This window comes from Oncorhynchus gorbuscha, linkage group LG21, assembly GCF_021184085.1.
Source record: "Oncorhynchus gorbuscha isolate QuinsamMale2020 ecotype Even-year linkage group LG21, OgorEven_v1.0, whole genome shotgun sequence".
In the NCBI taxonomy this organism is placed as follows: Eukaryota; Metazoa; Chordata; class Actinopteri; order Salmoniformes; family Salmonidae; genus Oncorhynchus; species Oncorhynchus gorbuscha.
This window is the reverse complement of record NC_060193.1, coordinates 25747105-25769959: the sequence shown is the minus strand read 5'-3', so window position 1 is coordinate 25769959 and position 22855 is coordinate 25747105. Positions and strand designations below refer to the sequence as shown.

At 44.6% G+C, this 22855-nt stretch overlaps 1 protein-coding gene across 2 annotated transcripts in view; it reads left to right on the top strand.

Moving 5' to 3' along the window:
* focad (focadhesin) overlaps positions 1-22855 on the top strand; it is a 65067-nt gene that overhangs the window by 16188 nt on the left and 26024 nt on the right. The window contains exons 6-18 of one of the 2 annotated variants that reach the window (XM_046318610.1): positions 6231-6332; positions 6737-6980; positions 7154-7354; positions 7917-8004; positions 8296-8489; positions 8777-9034; positions 14445-14549; positions 14890-14991; positions 18717-18844; positions 19284-19410; positions 21887-22021; positions 22183-22233; positions 22321-22404. In XM_046318610.1, the coding sequence (XP_046174566.1) occupies positions 6231-6332; positions 6737-6980; positions 7154-7354; positions 7917-8004; positions 8296-8489; positions 8777-9034; positions 14445-14549; positions 14890-14991; positions 18717-18844; positions 19284-19410; positions 21887-22021; positions 22183-22233; positions 22321-22404 (1819 nt within the window). Of the gene's footprint in view, positions 1-6230; positions 6333-6736; positions 6981-7153; positions 7355-7916; positions 8005-8295; positions 8490-8773; positions 9035-14444; positions 14550-14889; positions 14992-18716; positions 18845-19283; positions 19411-21886; positions 22022-22182; positions 22234-22320; positions 22405-22855 lie in introns of both variants that reach the window. The other variant, XM_046318609.1, reaches the window with a different exon arrangement.

Sequence of the window (22855 nt, the reverse complement as noted above, 5' to 3'; positions counted from 1 at the left end):
AGTCCCAGTCGGGGTTAGATAGAACGCCTGTGTGGTTACCTAGGTTACCCCATTGGCTCACAGTAGAAACTTGACCTTTTTCAAACGCAATTATCTTGTTGTCTCCTTGTTTTTGTCAATTACAAAACTACATTTAAGAAAAGTACATCATGTATAAAGGTTCCTTTTCGCCATTGCCTGCTCCAGAGAGTTCATGCTACTTAGAAAAACACTATATTGTAGGGCTTCCCTCATTCCCCTTTTCATGAAGGTGCTAGCAGCCACATGAGTGAGTGCAAGCTAGCTAGCTACCGACTGGAACATTTAAGTTAGCCAAAACCAACGACACAAACTAACAGACTATACAGTTACAAGTAGTGAGTGGTGTTACACATGGGCTATACTAAACAAGTTAAATGTCTTACCTGTGATGAAATGTTTTCCACACACATAGCTAGGTGTAGCCTACTTGGACAAAGTCCCCACATTTCACTCTCCCACACCGAATAGCCTGAAGCCTCTTCTCACAGAATTTTTGACCTGGTTACATGTACATTGAACAACAACACAGCAGCTTTTTGGGATGTTTTTTTCTCTCATTCTGTGTAACCCCAAAAATATTTTACCATGGGGATGAATGGGAAAGAATGGTTGTTTTCCCCCAAGTTGTGGTCGAGGGGAATTTCTTATTACGTGAATATCAACTCGGAGTATGTCTTAGGCTTTTGTACAGCAGTAGAAATGCTGTGATGATATCATAGTAATACGGGAGTACTTTGCCTTCTACTGCAATTATGGGGCTGTAGATCATGACTCGGCGTTCCAAATGCCACCCTATTCCTTAGTGCACCACTTTTAACCAGGGCTGGTCAAAAGTAGTGCACTATAGGGTTTAATTTGGGAAGCATAGAATTATTTCCCTGTGGAGAAATGCTAGGAAGTTAGTATACCGACCGACCCCTTCCATAGGATTGTCCTCTGGCTGAGCCATCCTGCTGATCATGATTAATATCTCATTTGGGTAACATCAACCCATGCCAATGGGCTGTTAAGGCCCAGCTCTGATTTAATTTCATAGTGGATTGATGAATCATGTATCATGACACCTCAGCAGTCACCTAAGGTGTCAGGAATGAGGTGCATGAGTTGGGGGGGGGGGGGGGGTCAAAGTACAAAAGGGCCAATATCTACTGCCACTAGATGCTTCAATAGTGATCTGAGCAGCCTAGGCTGCACCTTGAGCCAGCTAGCCAGCACACAACTCTCCAAGATGGACATGGCTATTCCGGTTTTGAGAATGAATGGGTGTCAGCCACCAAGGGCAGGGGAATCCTTCTGGGGACAAGTCAATACAGTCCCGTGTAGCTCAGTTGGTAGAGCATGGTGCTTGCGATAGGGTTGTGGGTTCGCTTCCCATGGGGGACCAGTATGAAGTAAAGTATGAATATGTATGCACTCACTACTCTAAGTTTCTCTAAATAACAGTGTCTGCTAGATGGTAAAAAATGTCATTGTAAAATGTACACTACTGTATATCCAGGGCAGAAATGGATGCTTTTCTCAAAGCCTATAGAGAGAATCCTCCCCCTCCCCTGTCCTCATTTTCCATACCCCAGTCTTTGATGTGAACCTCTGCCAAGATCCTGGGGCCCCCCGAAATCAGTTAGAGTGGTGGGTAAAAAGACACAGATGCAAGCTAGGCCTATCTTTTCTCTCTTTCTTTCTCCATCCCTGTTGTTTTCTCTCACCATATGTGTATCTCTTTTTCTATACCTCCCCCCTTTCTCTATATTTCCCTCCATTTTATTGTTACCTTTTCCCCCTCTTTACGTCTCTTCTCCGTCTCACTCCCTGTCATTCCCTGGTGAGAAGATGAATGTGCCTGGGGCAGCAGGGTGGAGCCGCCGGGCCGACAGCCTCGCTCCGCCATTGGTGGATGCGCCCGGCTCTGCTGGGCGATTGTAAATTCTGCGGGATTAATGAAGAATGCCCACGAGGTGCCCATTGTTGACCGTCTGCCCGCCGCTGCCCCGCTCAATCTTCCACAGAGACACTAAGCCACTTAACCACCCAGCGGGACCAGAAGGAGGGGGTGTTCAGGAGGTCCGGTGCGAAAACTAGCGCCATTCTCCCAGGATCACGTCCTGTATCTGTCTTGTCTGTCCCCATAACCGTGTCGGTCCCAACCAACCAGACAGGCCTCAGTTCAGCTGCATTTCCAGGGCGTCCGACGATTTCCGATTCCGACCTGGTGTGGCACTAAAGCTTGTATACATTTCTCCCGGTGAGGCCCTCTCGTGTCTCCCTCACCCCAACCCCCACCCCCATCTCCTTTTGTGTGATCTGAGTTCATCTGGGAGTCAGCGTAACCTGCACACATTGCCAGACTGGTGGGTTCTTAAAAGGACAGTTCAAAGCTAATTGGGCAGTTAAAGTTACAGTCCTTAATTATAACAGTAACAAAGTGTTCTACCCATCCCTGTTTTGTAAAAACAAAACTAAGAGATGGAGCTGGAGAAATGTAACTGCTCTCAAATTCATAGACAAAGCTATGGATGCAAGGACTGACCATCCATTATATCAACATTGTAGTTTGAACCATGTTTTGAGGCTATACAGTGTTTGTTTACAAACTTTGGAGTAAAACAAAAGTATATTTTGGGTTCTGATAGGATACAACAGTTGAACTAAACTCATAAGACAAGTGTATTTTACACTACTGCCACTCTCTGTTCATCATATATGCAGAGTCACTTTAACCATATCTACATGTACATACTACCTCAATCAGCCCGACCAACCGGTGCCAGTATCTAGCCCCGCTACTGTATGTAGCCTCGCTACTGTTATTTTTCACTATTTCTTTACTAACTTATTGTTCACCTTTTTTGCACTGTTGGTTAGAGCCTGTAAGTAAGCAGACCTGTTGTATTTGGCGCACGTGACAAACTTCGATTTGATTTATTCTTCAAGAATAAATGGGTATTTATCATTCATTTCTATTTTTTTTAAATATATAAAATGCTGTATTTAAGAATTCTAACTGTAAAGGGACACTTAAAATTAGTCTGACAATTTCAGACCTCAACTCTGGTGTCAAACTCATTCCACGGAGGGCCGATTGTCTGCGGGTTTTTGGACATAGACAACCTGGTCAGGGGAGTTCCTTACTAATTAATGACTTTATTAATCTATCAAGTACAAGGGTGGAGTGAAAACCCGCAGACACTGCCATCTGTGGAAAAGTTTGACACGTGTCCTAACTGGTCTAATGGGGGAGGTGTGTTCATGTTGCACGCCATCTGTTATGTGGGCTAGATCCAGCTGTTTGCCTCAATCACAAATGAATGGAAAAGATAAACACTATCTAATTTCCAAATCTTTTCCATTCATTATAACTTTAGCCATATAGCCTGGTATAGTGTATCTACACAACCAATGGTGTGGGATGTGGACTTCAGACCAGTTTTAAAATCTGAAGACGACGAACTGATTTTAAAGCCCCGCTACCCTCCAACCCAGCGCCCTTTATTCTGCCACTGCCAATGAACTTGCAGTTCAACAATGGCAAGGTAGCAAGGTCAGTCTTGTCAGCTTCCTGCTCCCTCCATTGTCTGGCTGTGAAAGCAGGTAATGGTGGGTCTGTCTGGCCTGTCTGGAGAGAAAGAAGGCCTGATGGATAGGCCGCATTGAACTGGAGGTTGAGACGAACCACGGGGAACCTGAGGAGAGGGATAGAGAGATAGTCAGACAGATTACACCATGGGATGTGGAGGGAAAGGGGATGCTTTGTTCCGCAAGAGACTATGGCAGGCAAGCTGGTCAGTCACACGAGAGAGAGAAAGAGGGAGGGAGGGAGGGAGAGCGAGAGACGTCCTTCCTCCGGTGTTGGAGGCACTCAGTGGCGCATGCAATGATTGACATGGGGCAGTGGTCACAATCACGCCTGTCTGTCTGCAGGCAATGTCCCCCTGCCACAAGTGTGTTGTTTTAACCTGGGCCTTTGTCTTGTTCAAAGGCCATGTCCAATCTCTCTTAAAAGGTAGACTTCACGTTGGTTTACACATTCAGATTCTGAAGAGTGGGATACTATATCCTCGTTATTGTAATCCATGAATCACTTTTCATAAAAGAGCCTTTGCCCTCTTCAGCTCCACCGGTGTTCAGAGTTTACCCACTTTTCTTTAACCACTAAGACAGTCAACCATTTCCCACTTACAACTACACTGCCAGACTCTGTACTGGAGCTCCTTTTCTGACCTAATTGAACGTCATTGTGGATGGTTGGGACCAGGAGCACCACAGCCCCTCTGTTCGCCAGTCGGCCAGTGGCCAGTTCTTAGGCTGGGCACGGTCTGCCTGACGCCAGCTCTGCCCCAGCCCCCAGGTGGCAGGGGGAAGACTGGGATGAGGGGCGAGGGCAGGCATTAGCTTCTTTGGCGTTGGTAGTCGTCCTCGTAATGTTTTTGTGCCCCCTCTCTTTTGTTGTCCAGTCTGACAGTAGGTAAGGTAAGATCCTGTTACAATGACAGCCAGGCCATTTCAAGGCATTGTCAGGGACTTTGCTGGGTTGAGAGGTTTCCTATGTGAGCTGCTTTCTTGTCGGCCTGAGCTCCATTAGCCTTTGCTTGAGACATAGGACTGGCCTACATCAACTTTTTTTGAAGCTTGGTGGTCAGAAGTGTATCCATTGTCCTGGAGGAATCTATGTACACTTTGGGCAGATCAGAAGAAGAACTCGTTTGCCAAGTTACACAGAGCTTTGTAGACCGAAGAAATTTGAAAGCCTCTGGTTATGCACATTTTTAAGGCTCAGCATGACAAAATTATTTATGTTTAAGATGGACTAAAAGGTAATAGACCTATATTAAGACATTAAGATATATTAAGATATTATTTGGCTTGTTTCCAACTAAGACAGATTCTTAGATAATTAGTACATCTAAATGTGACTTTATATTGTTTGAGGGGTAGGTCACATCTCGGTGAAACAATTTTGTGACAAAAGATTAAGCTGCTGACTGATACCTGACCTAATTCAGAGTTCTGTGGTCATTTTAGGATGTTAGTTGTGTTTATGCAGCAGTCGAATTCCGGTCTTTTGGCAATTATTTGTATATCTCATGCCTATCTAAACTGTGTAAAATGTGTAAACATTTACAACAACAACAAAAAACACATGGAATCTGATCTTTTGACTTCCAATATATACCACTTCCATATGTGGATCTCAATTCTGATACAAACCCTATCCTCCATATGCGGCCTCTGTCAGGGCACTCATATCAGATTTTTTTTTGCTCTGATGTGTTTCTTATTGCGCACAACCTGCCTTTACCATGACAACCACCAACTTTTTAAGGAACAGGGATGGGAAATGAGCATTGCATCTGCATGCTACTTCAAATGCTACATCAGTGTGAATGCGCAAATCTGATATGGGTCACATGTAAAACTGTGTGTGGAGGGTCAGAAAGAGATATCAGATATAGAAAGAAAATCTGATTTAGGGTGGCTGTGTGAACAGCCTTTGACCTCAACATCAAGTTATTCAGAAGAACATTTGCCTGAGAAACTCCTAGTCGATGAGGCCCAGATGCATCAGTCAGTCACACCCCTCTTCAAGGCCAGGCTTCTGCTAGACTCACACTCATTCAGGGAAAGACTATGAGCACGACGAACTGGCCATAATATCTGCACTATTACCCACTGGCCTGTAATATAATGAAATATCTAAATAAGGGAACAGAATACATTAAACCAAATATCCAAATGTCTTTTTTCCTGTTTTTTATATATTCATGCGTATGTGTTGCATTAGCTTTCAAACTAAACTAAACTCCAGGACTTTTCACATGGACTTGAAACCGGAAACCTTGATTGCTTTGCGTTGGCCTTGTCAGCTAAATGAGATGAAGGAAGACGGATAAACAAATGGGATAATTGATTATGAATGATTGTTTATTTAAGTGTCTTTGCTGCCCAGACATATGGGCTTATAAGACACTATGGTTGCATCCCATATGCCACCCTATTATCGACATAGTGAACTTCATTTGACCAGGGCCCATAGTGTTCTGGTCAAAAGTAGTGAACCACATAAGGAATAGGTTGCCGCTTTGGGATGCACACTAATTTTACTGATTTATTTACAGCGTGTGAGCAAACAACTCATCTCCACACATCCATAGAGATTGCATACCTACCAGTAGCCCAAAGCAAAGCCAAACAAATAAATTAATATGTTACAGGAGCAGCCCCCATCCATACATCATCGTCTTGGAGAACCGTCCTGACTGCTGGCCCGTTTTGCTGCTGGAGATTGACGACTTCATCCAGCGGGCCGCTGACAGGTTAGCTAAAGGGTTTCCTTCCCTGGCCAGCCCCGGGAACGAACTAGAGGTGAGGTCGAACTGCTCGGCCTTCAAACATGTCCAAGTCATCTGGTCATTCAGCTGGAGCGTCCTCCATAACTCATGACATGACTGTCAGCTAGTTCACCTGTTTGATTTGTGTTGTTCTTTGAGGCGTGGTATTATCTACTTTTAAATATGCTTTACAGTTACATTTTACTACATGGATGTGCAAGTGTGTGTTTAACACAGATTTCTCGTGTGTGTGTGTGTGTGTGTGTGTGTGTGTGTGTGTGTGTGTGTGTGTGTGTGTGTGTGTGTGTGTGTGTGTGTGTGTGTGTGTGTGTGTGTGTGTGTGTGTGTGTGTGTGTGTGTATGTGCGTGTGTGTGCATAACACGTGTAGGGGTGAGTCTGCGTACGTGACCATGTTGGCCCCTTTCCTGCGCTACCTGTACTGTGAGCCCCAGCGGCTGCCAGAGTACGCTCTGCTCAGACACAGCCTCCTCAGGGTCCTACTGCCCCCCCAGCCGGGGGATCACAACCAAGAAAAGAAGAATGACCAGGAAACTGAAGAGGACCCGGGACAGAGCCCTGTGGTATGCCACAGCCTGGTTCGCTGTCTCTACGAGCTAGTTCCTCACATGCAGGTGAGATGAGATTGATGTTCCTTTTTGTTTCTTTGAGGAAACACACCATTTACAGTGTAGACATGAACCTGTGAACCCACTATAGCATAGCACAACACAGCACATGTGAAAGACACAACATAGCAGGTATGGTATGATCATTGACGCGGCCTGTGTTATGTCTCCATCTTCAGGTGGACAGTGTGGAGGCAGTGTTGGAGCTGCGGGGCCTCGTGGAGGCCATGATCCCGGCTCTGGAGGTGGCCGACTGGGGGAGTGAGAGGGCCCAGCTGGCCCTGCAGCTGCTGTGTGCCTGTCAGCTAAGTCTGAAGCTTAGCGGAGACTGCAGACCACTACTCCAACTACTGCACCAGCTCCTCCCCACCCGCACAGAGGTGAGCCAGCCGGACAAGCCAAAATAGTTTAAAATGGCTTCCTCACCTTGTCTTCATCTCCTTCATCTGCACAGATCAGTAAACAGTTTGTGTGGGTTCTAATGAGATCAGCCTCTTGCTTCACGCTCTTTCAGACGTTGCCGCTGTTTATGGTTATGTTATATTTCTGAGAAGGAAGAACCCCCAGCAAACCGTTTCCCCACAGACAGACACAAAGCACAGCAGCTCTTTAGCTTGTTTGTCTGCCTGTGGCTGTGGAGGTTTGTTAGGATTCTGTCGACAGCTCCCGCTCAATGTATCCAGATCCGCCTCGCGGTGCGATCCTAATCTCCTCAAAGCATTGGTTTGGGAGCATATACAGCTCCAAAGATTCCTCCGGGGGTCGAAGACTGAGAGGGAATCTTTGGAGCTCAGTGTGCTGCGCTTACGATCCCTGCGTTTTCAAGACCCCTCGGGGTTGGGATGTGTGTGTTTGTGTTGGGGGGGTAGGAGGGGGTTGTCAGTTTGTATTCTCACTTCCTCAAGTGCGTGCGTGTGACTGTGCATGTGTGTGTTTTTCCAGGAGTTCCCTGTGGAGGACATGATGGTGGGCTTGGCTCTGCTCCTTCTCGAGGCCTCAGCGTCCCAGCAGACCGGGCTGCTTACACTGGGTATCAACTCTCTCTCAGCTTCCTCTCCTTACACAGACTGGTCCCTCTCTCTTCTCCTCTAAAATCACCTCTCTCGCTCTTTCCTTTTGCCTCTTTCTCTACTACTCTCACCTGTCTCACTATTCCACACTCTTTCCCTCCCCCACACTTGCCTCTCTTTTCTCTACCTTCCCTACATGCACCTCTCTGTCTCCACTATACTTGCCTCTGGCTATCCACACACTCACCTCTCCCTCTCTCTCCATCCCTACACCCCAACTCTCTTAATGATGATATCTTTACCCCCTGCAGCCCTAAGTCTGGCCCCCCCAGAGTGTGAGCGACCCCCCTGGGGTACCCCGGTGCTGGTGCTGCCTCTCCTGCAGGTCCTCTCCTGCTCATCCCTCATGGAGCCCCTGACGGACTCCCGCACACACACACGCAACCAGAGCCTGGCCCAGAGTCTCCTACAGAATGCGCAGAGAGAGTCCTCCAAGCCTGCTGAGGTAAACAAATGCACTTCTTAGGGTTAATTTCTATAAAGGCCTACTCACGAAAAAACTTGAAGTGGGATTTACCTCCAGATTGGCCTTTATTTATGACGTGTGTGAGAGGAGCAATGATTAATGCCAAGCAATGAAATATGCCAAGTTAACAGTACGTGTGTCACATTGTAAATATTATGCCCTGCATTCTTGTTAGCATATGGTCTTTATACCCATAGTTCTGCCAACCCCCCTCCAACCTTCATCTCCCCCTTATCCCCACTCTCTTTCCTACTCTTTACCAGAAGGTGTCCCAGTTAGCCTTACCCCTCAGCCCGTGGTCCAGTGAGTTGCTGGTGGCCACCCAGGTCCTACGCCAGGTGACAGGGGACCCGGTGGCGGCTAGCGAGTGGCTCTTGGCAGTGACCTCGGACCTGCCCCTGAGCCAGCGCGTCCCGTCTCCCCTCACCCTTACCGTGGCTCACCTGGTGGTCACCGGTCAGCAAGACGTCTGCAGACTGGCCCTGAAAACCGCAGCTGCCATCGCCCAGGCAGACCCCGCACAGGTAGCTACTGGAAACCGCATGCTGAAGCCACATTTTTAGTCAATGTTGACCACATGCAGGACCCACATTCATATAGAACTGTAAGTTATATAAAGTTAAACTCTAGGAATTACAGAACTGTCATACTTTTTTTGGGTGAACAATAGCTTTTATTGAATCACTTAAAGATGCGTAAAAAGGTTTTGTATAATTTCAGCCAGTAGTTTTGAAAGTAGAGCTCACGAGCCAAAACGGGTCCCCAAAAATTGTGCACAACGTCATCCTGCAAAAAAAATACAAAAATGTTACGAATATATTTTTGGGCCTGCCCCGTTGTTCAGAATGGTAAACTGGGGCAAATCGCTTTGAAACTGAAAACAAAAATGTGCATTCTTATTCTCTGTTTCACTCTGCTTCCAACAATTTCTCCCTACTGAACACAACCCTGTTTGTTGCTATCACTACAGTGCATATGGAAAGTATTCAGACCCTTTGCTATGAGATTTGAAATTGAGCTCAGGTGCATCCTGTTTCCATTGATCATCCTTGAGATGTTTCTACAACATGATTGGAGTCAACCTCTGGTAAATTCAATTGATTGGACATGACTTGGGAAGGCACATACCTGTCTATTAAGCTCCCACAGTTGACAGTGCATGTCAGAGCAAAAACCAAGCCATGAGGTTGAACATATTGTCCGTAGAGCTCTGAGACAGGATTGGGTTGAGGAACAGATCTGGGGAATGATACCGAACCATTTCTGCAGTATTGAAGGTCCCCAAGAAGAAAGTGGCCATCATCATTCTTAAATGTAAGACGTTTGGAACCACCAACACTCTTCCTACAGCTGGCCACCCAGCCAAACTGAGCAACCGGGGGAGAAGGGCCTTGGTCAGTGAGGTGACCAAGAACCCGGCCATCTCTGCAGCCCTCCACCAATCAGGCCTTTATGGAAGAGTCGCCAGACGGAAGCCAGTCCTCAAAAAAAGGCACATGACAGCCCACTTGGGAGTTTGCCAAAAGGCACCTAAAGGACTCTCAGACCATGAGAAACAAGATTCTCTGGTATGATGAAACAAATAGAGAACTCTATAGCCTGAATGCCAAGTGTAACGTTTAGAGGAAGCCAGGCACTGCTCTTCACCTGGCAATACCATCCCTCCGGCTTAAGCATGGTGGTGGTAGCTTCATATGGCAGGGACTGAGACTAATCAGGATCGAGGGAAAGATGAACAGAACAAAGTACAGAGATCCTTGATTGAAACCTGCTGTAGAGGTTCACCTTCCAACAGGACAACGACCCTAAACACACAGCCAAGACAACGTAGGAGTGGCTTCGGAACAAGTCTCTGAATGTCCTTGAGTGGTCCAGCCAGATCCCTGGACTTGAACCCAATCGAACATCTCTGGAGAGACCTGAAAATAGTTGTGCAGCGACACTCCCCATCCAACCAGACAGAGCTTGAGAGAATCTGCAGAGAAGAATGGGAAAAACTCCCTAAATACAGATGTGCCAAGCTTGTAGCGTCATACCTAAGAAGACTCGAGGCTGCCAAAGGTGCTTCAACAAAGTACTGAGTAAAGGTATTGCAAATAAATAAAAGTATAAATAAAAGTATTGCAAATAAAAACTGAAATTTCGCATTTACATAAGTACTGAGTAAAGGGTCTCAGTACTTATGTAAATGCGAAATTTCAGTTTTTATTTGCAATACTTTTGCAAACCTTTCTAAAAACCTGTTTTTGCTTTGTCATTATGGGGTATTGTGTGTAGATTGATGAGGGGAAAATAAAACGATTGAATCCATTTTAGAATAAGGCGTAATGTAACAAAATGTGTAAAAAGTGAAGGGGTTCAATACTTTCCGGATGCACTATATACTGCCGGTTGAAAGGCAAAGGATTAAAACCGTCAGACACTGTGACCCCGGAGGACTATCACCTGCTATAGACAATAAAGAAATGTCACATTGTATATCACCCTTATTTGCAGCGCTCATTAGATGGCTTAGTGCACACCTTTTGATTCTGTAATTGCTCCCTGAGCGCCTGTTGTTCTGCTAGTTAAGTGGGGAGCAGTAAGTTATTGGTGCCTTTTATACCCATGGTATTTCCGTGTGTGTGTGTGTGTGTGTGTGTGTGTGTGTGTGTGTGTGTGTGTGTGTGTGTGTGTGTGTGTGTGTGTGTGTGTGTGTGTGTGTGTGTGTGTGTGTGTGTGTGTGTGTGTGTGTGTGTGTGTGTGTGTGTGTGTGTGTAAGAGTGTGTGTGTACAGTATGAAGCATGTTTGTGTCGTTACAGTGTGTGTGTGTGTCGACACCCCATATACAGTTTTTATGGGCTGATTAATTTCTCCTTTACACCATTGGCTTGTGGGCTAATCCCCCCCCCCCCGACCTCCATGTCTCTCAGTAACTAGGAGGCTAAATCACAACACCACCACTGCGGCTGCCGCAGCCTGCAGGCACTAGGGTGCTGCAAACACGAGATTTACAAGCCACAAATAGAAACACGCTAGGCTACTATCTAAAGTATTATTCATGTTTTCTACTTACGGTCTTGTCACTACAATGCTAACTTGTAGAGTCTTCAGGCACTGCAGTGCAACAACGGAAGGAAGGACCTAGTCTTTAACCAAGAAGAACAGACAACACAATTACCAACACAATAATCAACCATTCAATCACCATCTAAACTCTGTAGTTACACTCAATGCACTGTTGAGTGGCTGTTTCAAGCTTCTCAGAGTAGGAGTGCTGATCTAGGATCAAGTTCCCCCTGTTTAAGTAATCTTACTGACTGAAATGTGAAAGTCAAAACTGATCCTACTCTAGTAGTTTGACACCATATGGCCCCAGATTTTTACAACAGTGCATTTAATGTTATTGCGGAGGTGGTTGGTTATTGTATTGGGGAACACAGGTGGCCGTTCCCTCGAAAAGGCACACAAAAAAAACGGGAAGGGAGAGAACCCCCCCATGATAAGCCATGCAGATGTTGGGGTTGCTAGGCAACAGGGCAAGGTGTGGGCGAACGGGGAGCGATAAGCGCGTTATGCTAATGAAGGCATAGCAGTGGCAGAGGCGTCGCCGACAGGGGACTGAGGGTCAGAGAAGGACACCTTTCTCTCAGTTATTTTACTCCCGGAAGGAAGGAAAGAAGGAAGCAAGGTATGGAGTAGTGGCTTTAACCTCTGCTCTGACACGACCGTTTGGGGCGCCCATTGGGGCATTTCAGAGGATTCCCTCAAAATGTAATTGGATTTTTAAGAACTGAAAATAGCTCTTTCACGGCGCACTTAACTTAAGTCCCTGGCCTTTGAAGCTGACGTTTTTGGATGAAACCAATTGCACACAATTTCAACCCAAACCAGGGGGCAACAGAGTTAGGTGGAGACATGGAAACGTATAGTAGTGATGAAAGTAGAGAATGGTAGGCACACTGACAGTGACGTGGAATTCTATCAATCCAATGCATCCAATGTTTGCGCTAACTGGTAAGTGACATTCCTGATCTCACCTTGGTGTCCATAAGATCATGGATATTGGCCAAGTCATGAATGGTCCGAGAGAGGGAGGCCTGCTATCCATGTGGAGGGGCCAGAGGCTACGTCCCTGTTATTGGGGGGGTGGCACAGGGAGTTAATCCCGCGCCGTCTCAGTTTACACTGTTGGGGGTAGGAGGGGCTATATGATTTTAAGAGGGAACCACTGAGCATTCCCATTCCGGAGGTTGTTATTAAGCCTTACAGTGCCTTCAGAAAGAATTCATACCTGTTGACTTATTCCACGTTTTGTAGTATTACAACCTGAATTCAAAATGAAGAGAAAAAAAGGTAAAACCTCACCCATCTATCTACACATAATACCCCATAATAATAGTGAAAATATGTTTTTAGAAATTCTTGCTAATTTGTTGAAAATGAAATACTAAAATATCTTATTTGCATAGGTATTCACAGTCAATACCTTGTTAGAAGCAGCTTTGTGGTTACAGTTGTCATTATATCTGGGTAAGTCTTTAAGAGCATTCCACTCCTGGATTGTGCAACATTTGCCCATTTTTTTATTTTCAAAATTATTTAAGCTCTGTGAAATTCATTCACTGTCTTCTTGGTAAACAACTCCAGTGTAGATTTAGCCTTGTGTTTTAGGTTATTGTCCTTCTGAAAGGGAACTTAATTCTGCAGACTGAACAAGGTTTTCCTCTAGGATTTTGCTTAATTTATGTTTTATCCATAAAAACTCCCCAGTCCTTAAAGATGACAAGCATAACCATAACATGATGCAGCCACCACTATGCTTGAAAATATGGAGAGTGGTACTCAGTAATGTGTTGAAGGCACTGCATCTATACCTTATGTACTTAACGCAAGAACACAAGGCTGTTCCACTTTCTTGCGTAGCAAAAACAAGCAAACAAATGCAGCATATTTTTGTCTGTGTACCTATCTGGCCACAGTTTTCTATTTGGCCAATGGGCCTGCTGTTTGGCACCCCTTCACTATACTGTATGGAGGGCTGGCTGTATATTGGACGTGTGTGCATTACCTAATTTGTCCTTATTGCTTTCTATAATAACAGATTCATTTTCTCTCAGTTCCCTTTCCATATTCTCTCGTCTTGGCCTGGGATGATCATGATGCTACCTCCACTAGAACTGACACCAATTTGGCTGGGGTTGTCTGTTTGTTCTGCCCCCAAGGCTGTATATGTTTGTCAGGGTTTGTGGGAGAGAGAGGAAGCATACTTAGGTGTCTTGGAATGGCAAAAGCCTCCGGGACAAGACTCTGCTTTTGTACAACAGTGTGTCAGCTGTGGGGGGTTGGAAAGAAGGAAGGCGAGAGAGTGGGAGTGAAAAGCGAGAGACAGAAGTAAGTTATTAAGAAAGGAAGAAATTAAGGAATGAGGAGCTCCTTGAGAGCGGGGGAGGGAGTGGGGGGAACACCAGCGCAGGAACGCGACTTTCAAAGTTCAAAGCCCGACGATTCCTTTGCCTCTTCCTTGCGCTGTGTGGCGGCGGGGGTGGCGGTGGCGGGTGAGATGGATCGGTTGTGACAGTGTGCAGCTTAGCGCGGCCTGTAATGATGTGGGTGAGAATAACTCGGGCAAGAATGTAGAATATTACCCCCCCCTTACTCCCACTCTCCCCTATACAAGAAAAGTGATTCAAGTAAACATGCTTCAACTAGTGTTCCCCCCGTCTGTCCTGTCCGTCTGTCACTCACTCACTCACTCACTCACTCACTCACTCACTCACTCACTCACTCACTCACTCACTCACTCACTCACTCACTCACTCACTTTCTCTCTTTCCCACCCCTCTTTCTCTCTCTCTCCCCCTCTCTTTCTCTCTCCCTCCCTCCCTCTTTCTCCCCCCTCCCCTCTCACCCCCCCTGTCTTTCCCTCCATCCCTCGCTCTCTCTCTCTGCAGGTCCCATCCCTTCTTCATGTTCTGCTGTTTAAGCTGGGGAAGGAGTGTGACCCAGACTTGTCCCACGCTGTGCTGTACTCACTGCCAAACTTTGGGACCCATAAGGTACTTACTGCACTGCACATGGCTGGCCTGTTTGAAAGGCTGAGTCATATCCCCAAACAGTGGGAAAATGCTATACTTTTAGCTGCTATAACTAGTAGTAGGAGTCTCAACGTCAAAGGACAGTGCTCAGTTTTAGAGAAGACTTTGCATCTCATTGCCTGGCATTGAATATGGTCAAGATGGACTTAACTCAAAGCCTTCCAAGAAAGCTTCCTGTGTACCAATTTATGCATGAGTGTCATTGAATAGTGTATTGGCTCAAACTTAGCATCATACTTTATGTTGACGTGTGTCTGTGTGTGTGGCTTCCCCTCTCTGACATGTGTTGTGTGGTTGTCAGTTGTGTCTTCCCCAGGTGCTCCACACTCTCCAGATGCTGGGCAGCGCCCCCAAGCTGAGGGCCGTGGCACTGCGCCTCATGACCGCTCTGTGGGAGAAACAGGTTAGTGATGGGAGAGCAATAGTCTTAAGTCATACTTTTTTTATTTGAATCTATACATACAGTGGGCCAGCCAGGGCCCAGACTTGAACCCGAGCAAAAATCTCTAGAGAGACCAGAAAATAGCTGTGTAGCGACACTCCCCATCCAACCTGACAGAGCTTGAGAGGATCTGCAGAGAAGAATGGGAGAAACTCCTCAAATACAGATGTGCCAAGCTTGTAGCGTCATACCCAAGAAGACTCGATGCTGTAATCACTGCCAAAGGTTTTCAAAAACCTGTTTTTGCTTTGTCATTATCGGATATTGTGTGTAGATTGATGAGGAATTATTTATTTTTTTAGTCGATTTTAGAATAAGGCTGCAACGTAACAAAATATGGTAAAAGTCAGGGGTCTGAATACTTTCTGAGTGGCCTGTATGTACATATGTGTGTGTGTGTGTGTGTGTGTGTGTGTGTGTGTGTGTGTGTGTGTGTGTGTGTGTGTGTGTGTGTGTGTGTGTGTGTGTGTGTGTGTGTGTGTGTGTGTGTGTGTGTGTGTGTGTGTGTGTGTGTGTGTGTGTGTGTGTGTGTGTGTGTGTGTGTGTGTGTGTGTGTGTGTGTGTGTGTGTGTACAGTTGAAGTCAGAGGTTTACATACACCTTAGCCAAGTACATTTATACTCAGTTTTTCACAATTCCTGAAATTTAATCCTAGTAAGAAATCCCTGTCTTAGGTCAGTTAGGATCACTACTTCATTTTAAGAATGTGAAATGTCAGAATAATAGTAGAGAGAATGATTTATTTCAGTTTTTATTTCTTTCATCACATTCCTAGTGGGTCAGAAGTTTACATACACTCAATTAGTATTTGGTAGCATTGCCTTTAAATTGTTTTGGGTAGCCTTCCACAAGCTTCCCACAATAAGTTGGGTGAATTTTGGCCTATTCCTCCTGACAGAGCTGGTATAATTGAGTCAGGCCTCCTTGCTCGCACACGCTTTTTCAGTTCTGCCCAGAAATGTTCTATAGGATTCAGTTCAGGGCATTGTGATGGCCACTCCAATACCTTGACTTTGTTGTCCTTAAGCCATTTTGCCACAACTCTGGAAGTATGCTTGGGGTCATTGTCCATTTGGAAGACCCATTTGCGACCAAGCTTTAACCTCTCTGGGATATGTGGAACGCTAGCGTCAGGGAAAATGCAGAGCGCCAAATTCAAATAAATTACTATAAAAATCAAACGTTCATTAAATCACACATGCAAGATAGCAAATTAAAGCTACACTTGTTGTGAATCCAGCCAACATGTCAGATTTAAAAAAGGCTTTTCGGCGAAAGCAAACGATGCTATTATCTGAGGATAGCACTTCCGTAAACAAAGAGACAGGCGCGACACAAAACGCTGAAAACGCAGAATTCATGCCTTACCTTTGACGAGCTTCTTTTGTTGGCATGCCAATATGTCCCATAAACATCACAAATGGTCCTTTTGTTCGATTAATTCTGTCGATATATATCCAAAATGTCAATTTATTTGGCACGTTTGATCCAGAAAAACACTGGTTCCAACTTGCGCAACGTGACTACAAAATATCTCAAAAGTTACCTGTAAACTTTGCCAAAACATTTCAAACTACTTTTGTAATACAACTTTAGGTATTTTTTAAACTTAAATAATCGATAAAATTGAAGACTGGATGATCTGTGTTCAACACAGGAGGAAAACAAACTGTAGCATGCTTTCTGGACACGCGCCTCTATCTAACAGTACACTTCAAGTGACCCTCGTTCAAGATGGCCGTACTTCTTCATTACACAAAGGAACAACCTCAACCAATTTCTAAAGATTGTTGACATCCAGTGGAAGCGATAGGAACTGCAATAAGGTCCCTTAGACCTCTGGATTCCCAATGAAAATCTGGATTCCCAATGAAAACTCATTGAAAAGAGTGTGACCTCAAAAAAAAAAAATCTTAATGGTTTGTCCTCGGGGTTTCGCCTGCTAAATAAGTTCTCTTATACTCAGACATGATTCAAACCGTTTTAGAAACGTCAGGGTGTTTTCTATCCAAATCTACTAATAATATGCATATCTTATCTTCTGGGGATGTGTAGCAGGCAGTTGAATTTGGGCATGCATTTCATCCGGACGTGAAAATACTGCCCCCTGTCACCAAGAAGTTAACTTCCTGACTGATGTCTTGAGATGTTGCTTCAATATATCCACATAGTTTTCCATCCTCGGGATGCCATCTATATTGTGAAGTGCACCAGTCCCTCCTGCAGCAAAGCACCCCCAAAAATGATGCTGCCACCCCCGTTTTACTGTGGATATAGATACTTTTGTACGTGTTTGTTCCAGCGTGTCTTCACAAGGTCCTTTGCATTGATTTGCACTTTTTGCACCAAAGTACGTTCATCTCTAGGAGACAGAACGCGTCTCCTTCCTGAGCGGTATGACGGCTACATGGTCCCATGGTGTTTATACTTGCATACTATTGTTTGTACAGATGAACGTGGTACCTTCAGACATTTGGAAATTGCTCCCAATTTCCAAACGGAGGTCTACAATTTTTCTTCTGAGGTCTTGGCTGATTTCTTTTGACTTTCCAATGATGTCAAGCGAAGAGGCACTGAGTTTGAATGTAAGCCTTGAACTACATCCACAGGTACACCTCCAATTGACTCAAATTATGTCAATTAGCCTATCAGAAGCTTCTAAAGCCATTAAATCATTTTCTGGAATTTTCCAAGCTGTTTAAAGGCGGAGTCATATTAGTGTATGTAAACTTTTGTCCCACTGGAATTGTGATACAGTGAATTATAAGTGAAATACTCTGTCAAAACAATTGTTGGAAAAATGACAAACTATAGTTTGTTAACAAGTAATTTGTGAAGTGGTTGAAAAACAAGTTTTAATAACTCCAACCTAAGTGTATGTAAACTGTATATACTGAACAAAAATATAAACGCAACATGTAAAGTGTTGGTCCTGTGTTTTATGAGCTGAAATAAAAGATCCCAGAAAATGTCCATACGCACAAAAGCTTATTCCTCTCAAATTTGGTGCACACATTTCTTTACATCCCTGTAAGTGAGCATTTCTCTTTTGCCAAGACAATCCATCCACCTGACGTGTGGCGTATCAAGAATATGATTAAAGCTCGGTTTTATTGCTTCTTTAATCATAACAACAGTTTTCATTGCAAAAGGGTTTTCTAATGATCAATTAGCCTTTTAAAATTATAAACCTGGATTAGCTAACACTACGTGCCATTGGAACACAGGAGTGATGGTTGCTGATAATGGGCCTCTGTACACCTATGTAGATATTCCATAAAAAAATCAGCCGTTTCCAGCTACAATAGTCATTTACAACACTAACAATGTCAACACTGTATTGCTGATCAATTTACTGTTATTTTGATGGACAAAAGATGTGCTTTTCTTTCAAAAACAAGGTCTAAGTGACCCTAAACTTTTGAACGGTAGTGTAGATAGATATATAGATGTGTATATCTATTCAATATAAAGTTGTATTACGTTTTCTTGTTTTTCAGATCACAAAGAAAACACAATACTTTTTTACATCCAAATAACAATACAATATATGATGCCAGCTGATTGTCCACACTGCACTTTCAGAAGGGTGTTTAATTTGCAATGCATTGTTTCCTAGGTGGCGGGAGTTGACACATTGGCAGTCTTGGTTTCAGATTAAGTGTCTCTTTCTCTCTTGGCTGTAGGACCGTGTGTACCCTGACCTCCAGAGGCTGATCTCCCAGTTCGAGAAGTCTGTGCTCCTGGGGAAGGAGGCCCAGTGGGAACAGATTCTAGCCAGGGCTGCCTGTGTCAGAGACATTTGCAGAGAGAGGTGGGCTCCAACACTCCCCTGAGACTTATACGGTCTGTCCTCTTAGGGTTCTTCCTAAGCCCCTTGCTTTCCCTATACCAAGTGTGTCCAACCCTCCTGGGGAGCTACTGGCTGTGCAGTCTTTTGCTCCGTCCCTGCTCTAACATACCTGATTCAACTGACCAGCTGCTCATCGGGACCTAGATTAGCTGAATAAGTTGTGTTGGAGCAGGGCTGGCGCAAAAGCCTGCTCACTCAGTAGCACTCCGGGAGGAGGGTTGGCCACCCCTGCCCTATGCCCTCTACCCTTCCACACTTCTTCTGCACCTTACACCCTTCGATCCATATTAGATATGCGCTTGTTCAATCTTTTGAAAGTTTCAGAGCTACAAAAGTGCCTTGGAGATAAGGATTTTGAATTCGCTTCCAGAAAGAGGTTTTAATGACTCGTCTGTCACAGGCCCTACCAGCATGGAGGGGACATGCTGGCTGCCATCACACACACTCTGGCCCAGTGTTCCAGACCAGACCAGGCTGCCCCTGCTGCCTTGGCCCTGCAAGGTCTACACGAGCTCTGCCGCACCGAGGTGAGAGTACACGTGCGTGCCCGGGTTTCTGTTAGTCGGTAATTGCTGGCTTAATGACCGGATATTTTTTTGAAACTGCAATAAAATAAAATGTGGTCTGACAAATTGACCAGGAGAAAAACCAACGCAGGCTATCAACGTGTCACCCTCCACTTTACAATGTGAGCGTGAGGCCGTATGCATTTTGAAAAATACTTAATTGTTTGACACCTGAATGTTTTACTTCATGTTATGAGGCATGTCTTCACGTTCTTGAAAATCCGACCATAGAAAGATGGGAGGCAATTATTTCATAACCTCATAGGGGGCGCGTGAGTTTCAAGTTAGGGGAAGCATACAATTTATCCTACCATTTCTACCAATCTGCCTGTCAGTTAGGGTTCTCATATAAGTGTTTTTTTGGATTAGTTTCATTTCAATAATGTTTTTGTTTCTCAAAATCGTCATCATGTGGAAATCATACAAATCTTTAGTTAAAATAATACAAAATATTAAAGTTTAAATTCAACTAATGTGAGAGCACCAGCCTCTGCCATATGGACACATTACCGTAATCATTGGCTGCGCAATATCATAAATGAGCGCATGGGAACTCAGAGATGACCAATGCAGCCGTTGGCCTATAACCTCCATTGTCAACCAATTCAAAATAGATAAAGCCGACAAATAGAAAACAGTAGAAAATATAGCCTACTGATAAAAAATGATGGTTCTTTCAATCACATTCATCTCTCTACTTTGCCCTTCTACCTCCCTTATCTGTCTTGACTTTTGCTAGTGAAGTGCAAAATTCTATCAAATCCTCACTGGATTCTGCCCAAAGCTGAAGCTAGCAAACCTGCAATATTGTATCAACTAGCCTATTCTGGGCTCTCAGAGTTTCCCCCAGTGAGCTCGGACAAACAGCTGTTTTTGCACAAGAGAAAGGTTGGCTATTTTATGAAATTCCACTGGATATATGGGATGATCCGATTATGATATTTTGCTCTTTCACATGGAGGCTTGGTGATTACCGAGGGGTAGATTGTTTGAGGAACTCTTAGGTTATCATTCGCAATGGATGTAAAAAAAAGACTTTGTTGACTTAAGGTGAGCTTCTCAGTCATTTATTAGTGGTGGTTGTGGTGACTAAGACTATCAGAAAGCAAACATCCCCAAATGGGCACTCCTACAAGGTAGGCCCGTTGTGTGCGTGCTGAGGCAGGCGTGCTCCCTTATCATTAACAGGACAGAGAGACCAAACAAAAGACAATGGGGAAAAAGAAAAAAAAGACCATGGAAAAATAAATGATAGTTATAAAACTCAAACTTGTTTCTCACAAGTGTAGCAGGTTGTGAACTCTACAAATGACAGTTCCACTCCGAAAAATGAGAATGCAAAATAACTGTAGGCCTAATAATATAAATGCGTTAACATAAATGAATGTACCCAAATGACAGGGATTAACAGTACATTTACTATTGGTGACAGATGTAATGGGGAATTGCTAAAAAGAAACAGTCAAAGGGCAATAAATTCACATCGAACAATGAATGCGCAAGTATTGGTGGGAGACAGCGGAGAGTGGATTCTGGAGATTTGAGCACATACATTTTGGAGAGCGAGACACACCTACAGGTTATCTTTGCCACACACCCCACTTCTTGTCTCATTGTTTAAAATTATACTCAAGGCGCATTCTCTTCACACACTTTAGATGCTTTTCACTGACCGCAACAGCTCAATAATCAGCTAGGCCTTTTGCCACACAGCTGCCTATGAAGGACGTCCTCATATGCCATTTCATACCTGTTCTATTGGTTTTCAGATCAACTTTCTTTCACCCTCTTTCTAATTTTCTAATGGAGGTCTGTCATATACCTCTCGCATCAGGTGTGCTGTTTACATGTTGTCATTTAGCCGACGCTCTTATCCAGAGCGACTTACAGTTAGTGCTTTCATCTCTAAAATAGCTAGGTGGGACAACCACATATCACAGGCGTAGAAAGGACATTTTTCCTCAACGTAGCTGTCAGATTCAGAGCTAGAAAGGGGGTTTCGCTGGTGGTGTTACGGGGGTCAAATGCAAGTGCTGATTTAAGTGTTTATTTTCCCCATTTTTCCTGTGAATTGCATTTTGGCAACTGTTTGAAAAGGATGTTTTATTGCCTGCTTCATTACAGGAGTTGCATGTTTTGTTAAGATTCTGAACACCGTGAGTGAATTTGTCCGGTCAATTTCTCAAATGGCTGGTAAATTAAGATATTCCCGTCGCGTTGTCCGGCGCCACATTTGCCTAACGGAAACCCTGACGCACACACAGACACACACGCATGCACACACACACGCACTGCCACTAAATGTTCCTAAGATGTCTGAATACTGAATATGAATACTGCCTTACTTGGTATGTGCTTGTTACAATAAGCATAATTCAATAAACCCCCCTAAGTTAACGTTGTCTTCAGGTGGTAAACATTGATGATGTTTTTCCAGGTGGTGGATGTGGGCTCCACATGGACAGCCTTGGGCCCTAAGCTGAGCTGTGACTCTAGACCTCTGGTGGTCAAGGCCATAGCAGAGCTCCTGGCTCTGCTGCCACAGCTCACTGTCAAGACAGAGGAGTACGAGGTACACTACCTGTCCTCCAAATCTGTGGACTATGTATAACACACCTGGGGCCCATATTTTAACAATGGCAATTTTAACAAATTGTTTTTTTTTTGTGCAGCATTTCATTTTGATGTGATTTGAGGCCTTTTCGCCCTTAACTATGGCTTGTTCTCCTTCAGAAACTCAAAGAGCAGGTTGTCAGCTTTCTCTGGGGCTACGCTCTCAACAAGGTTGGTGGAGAAATCAGCCTGCTACCCAGACTAGCTTTTCTCAGATCTCTGTGCATGTTTTTGTTTTGATGGGTTTGTGTGTTCCAGGAACCTGAGGTGGCCAGTTGTGGATACAAGGCTCTGTCAGAGTTCTCAGAGGCAGCGCACACGCTCCTTCACCTCCCCGAGCAGGTGAGAGTACCACTGGATAGACGACGCTCTCCCAATGTTCCTACAACCACCTAGCAACGTTATGTAGTAGTAATTAATCGCTGGAGCGGCAGGTAGCCTAGCGGTAAGAGAGGCAGGCCAGCAACAGGAGGGTTGCCTGTTTGAATCCTAGATGACATTGTCTGCCGTTGTGCCCTTGAGCAAGACACTTAACCCGCCACAGCAACCGCTCCCCGGGCACCTAGTGTGGTAGCCCCCCGCACCTCTCCAAAAACCTGTATATGTATCGGCGGGGTTGGGTTGAAAGCGGAAGTCAAAATCTGTATGGACCTTTGTGTGCAATCGATGAAAAGTTGTCTTAATCTGATTTTAATCCATTATACTCATAATTAATCAAATTGTTGTTTATCATTGTTGTGTAATGCAATCAGTCAGCCAATCATGTCTTTGGTATGCTGGTTTGTCTTCCTGA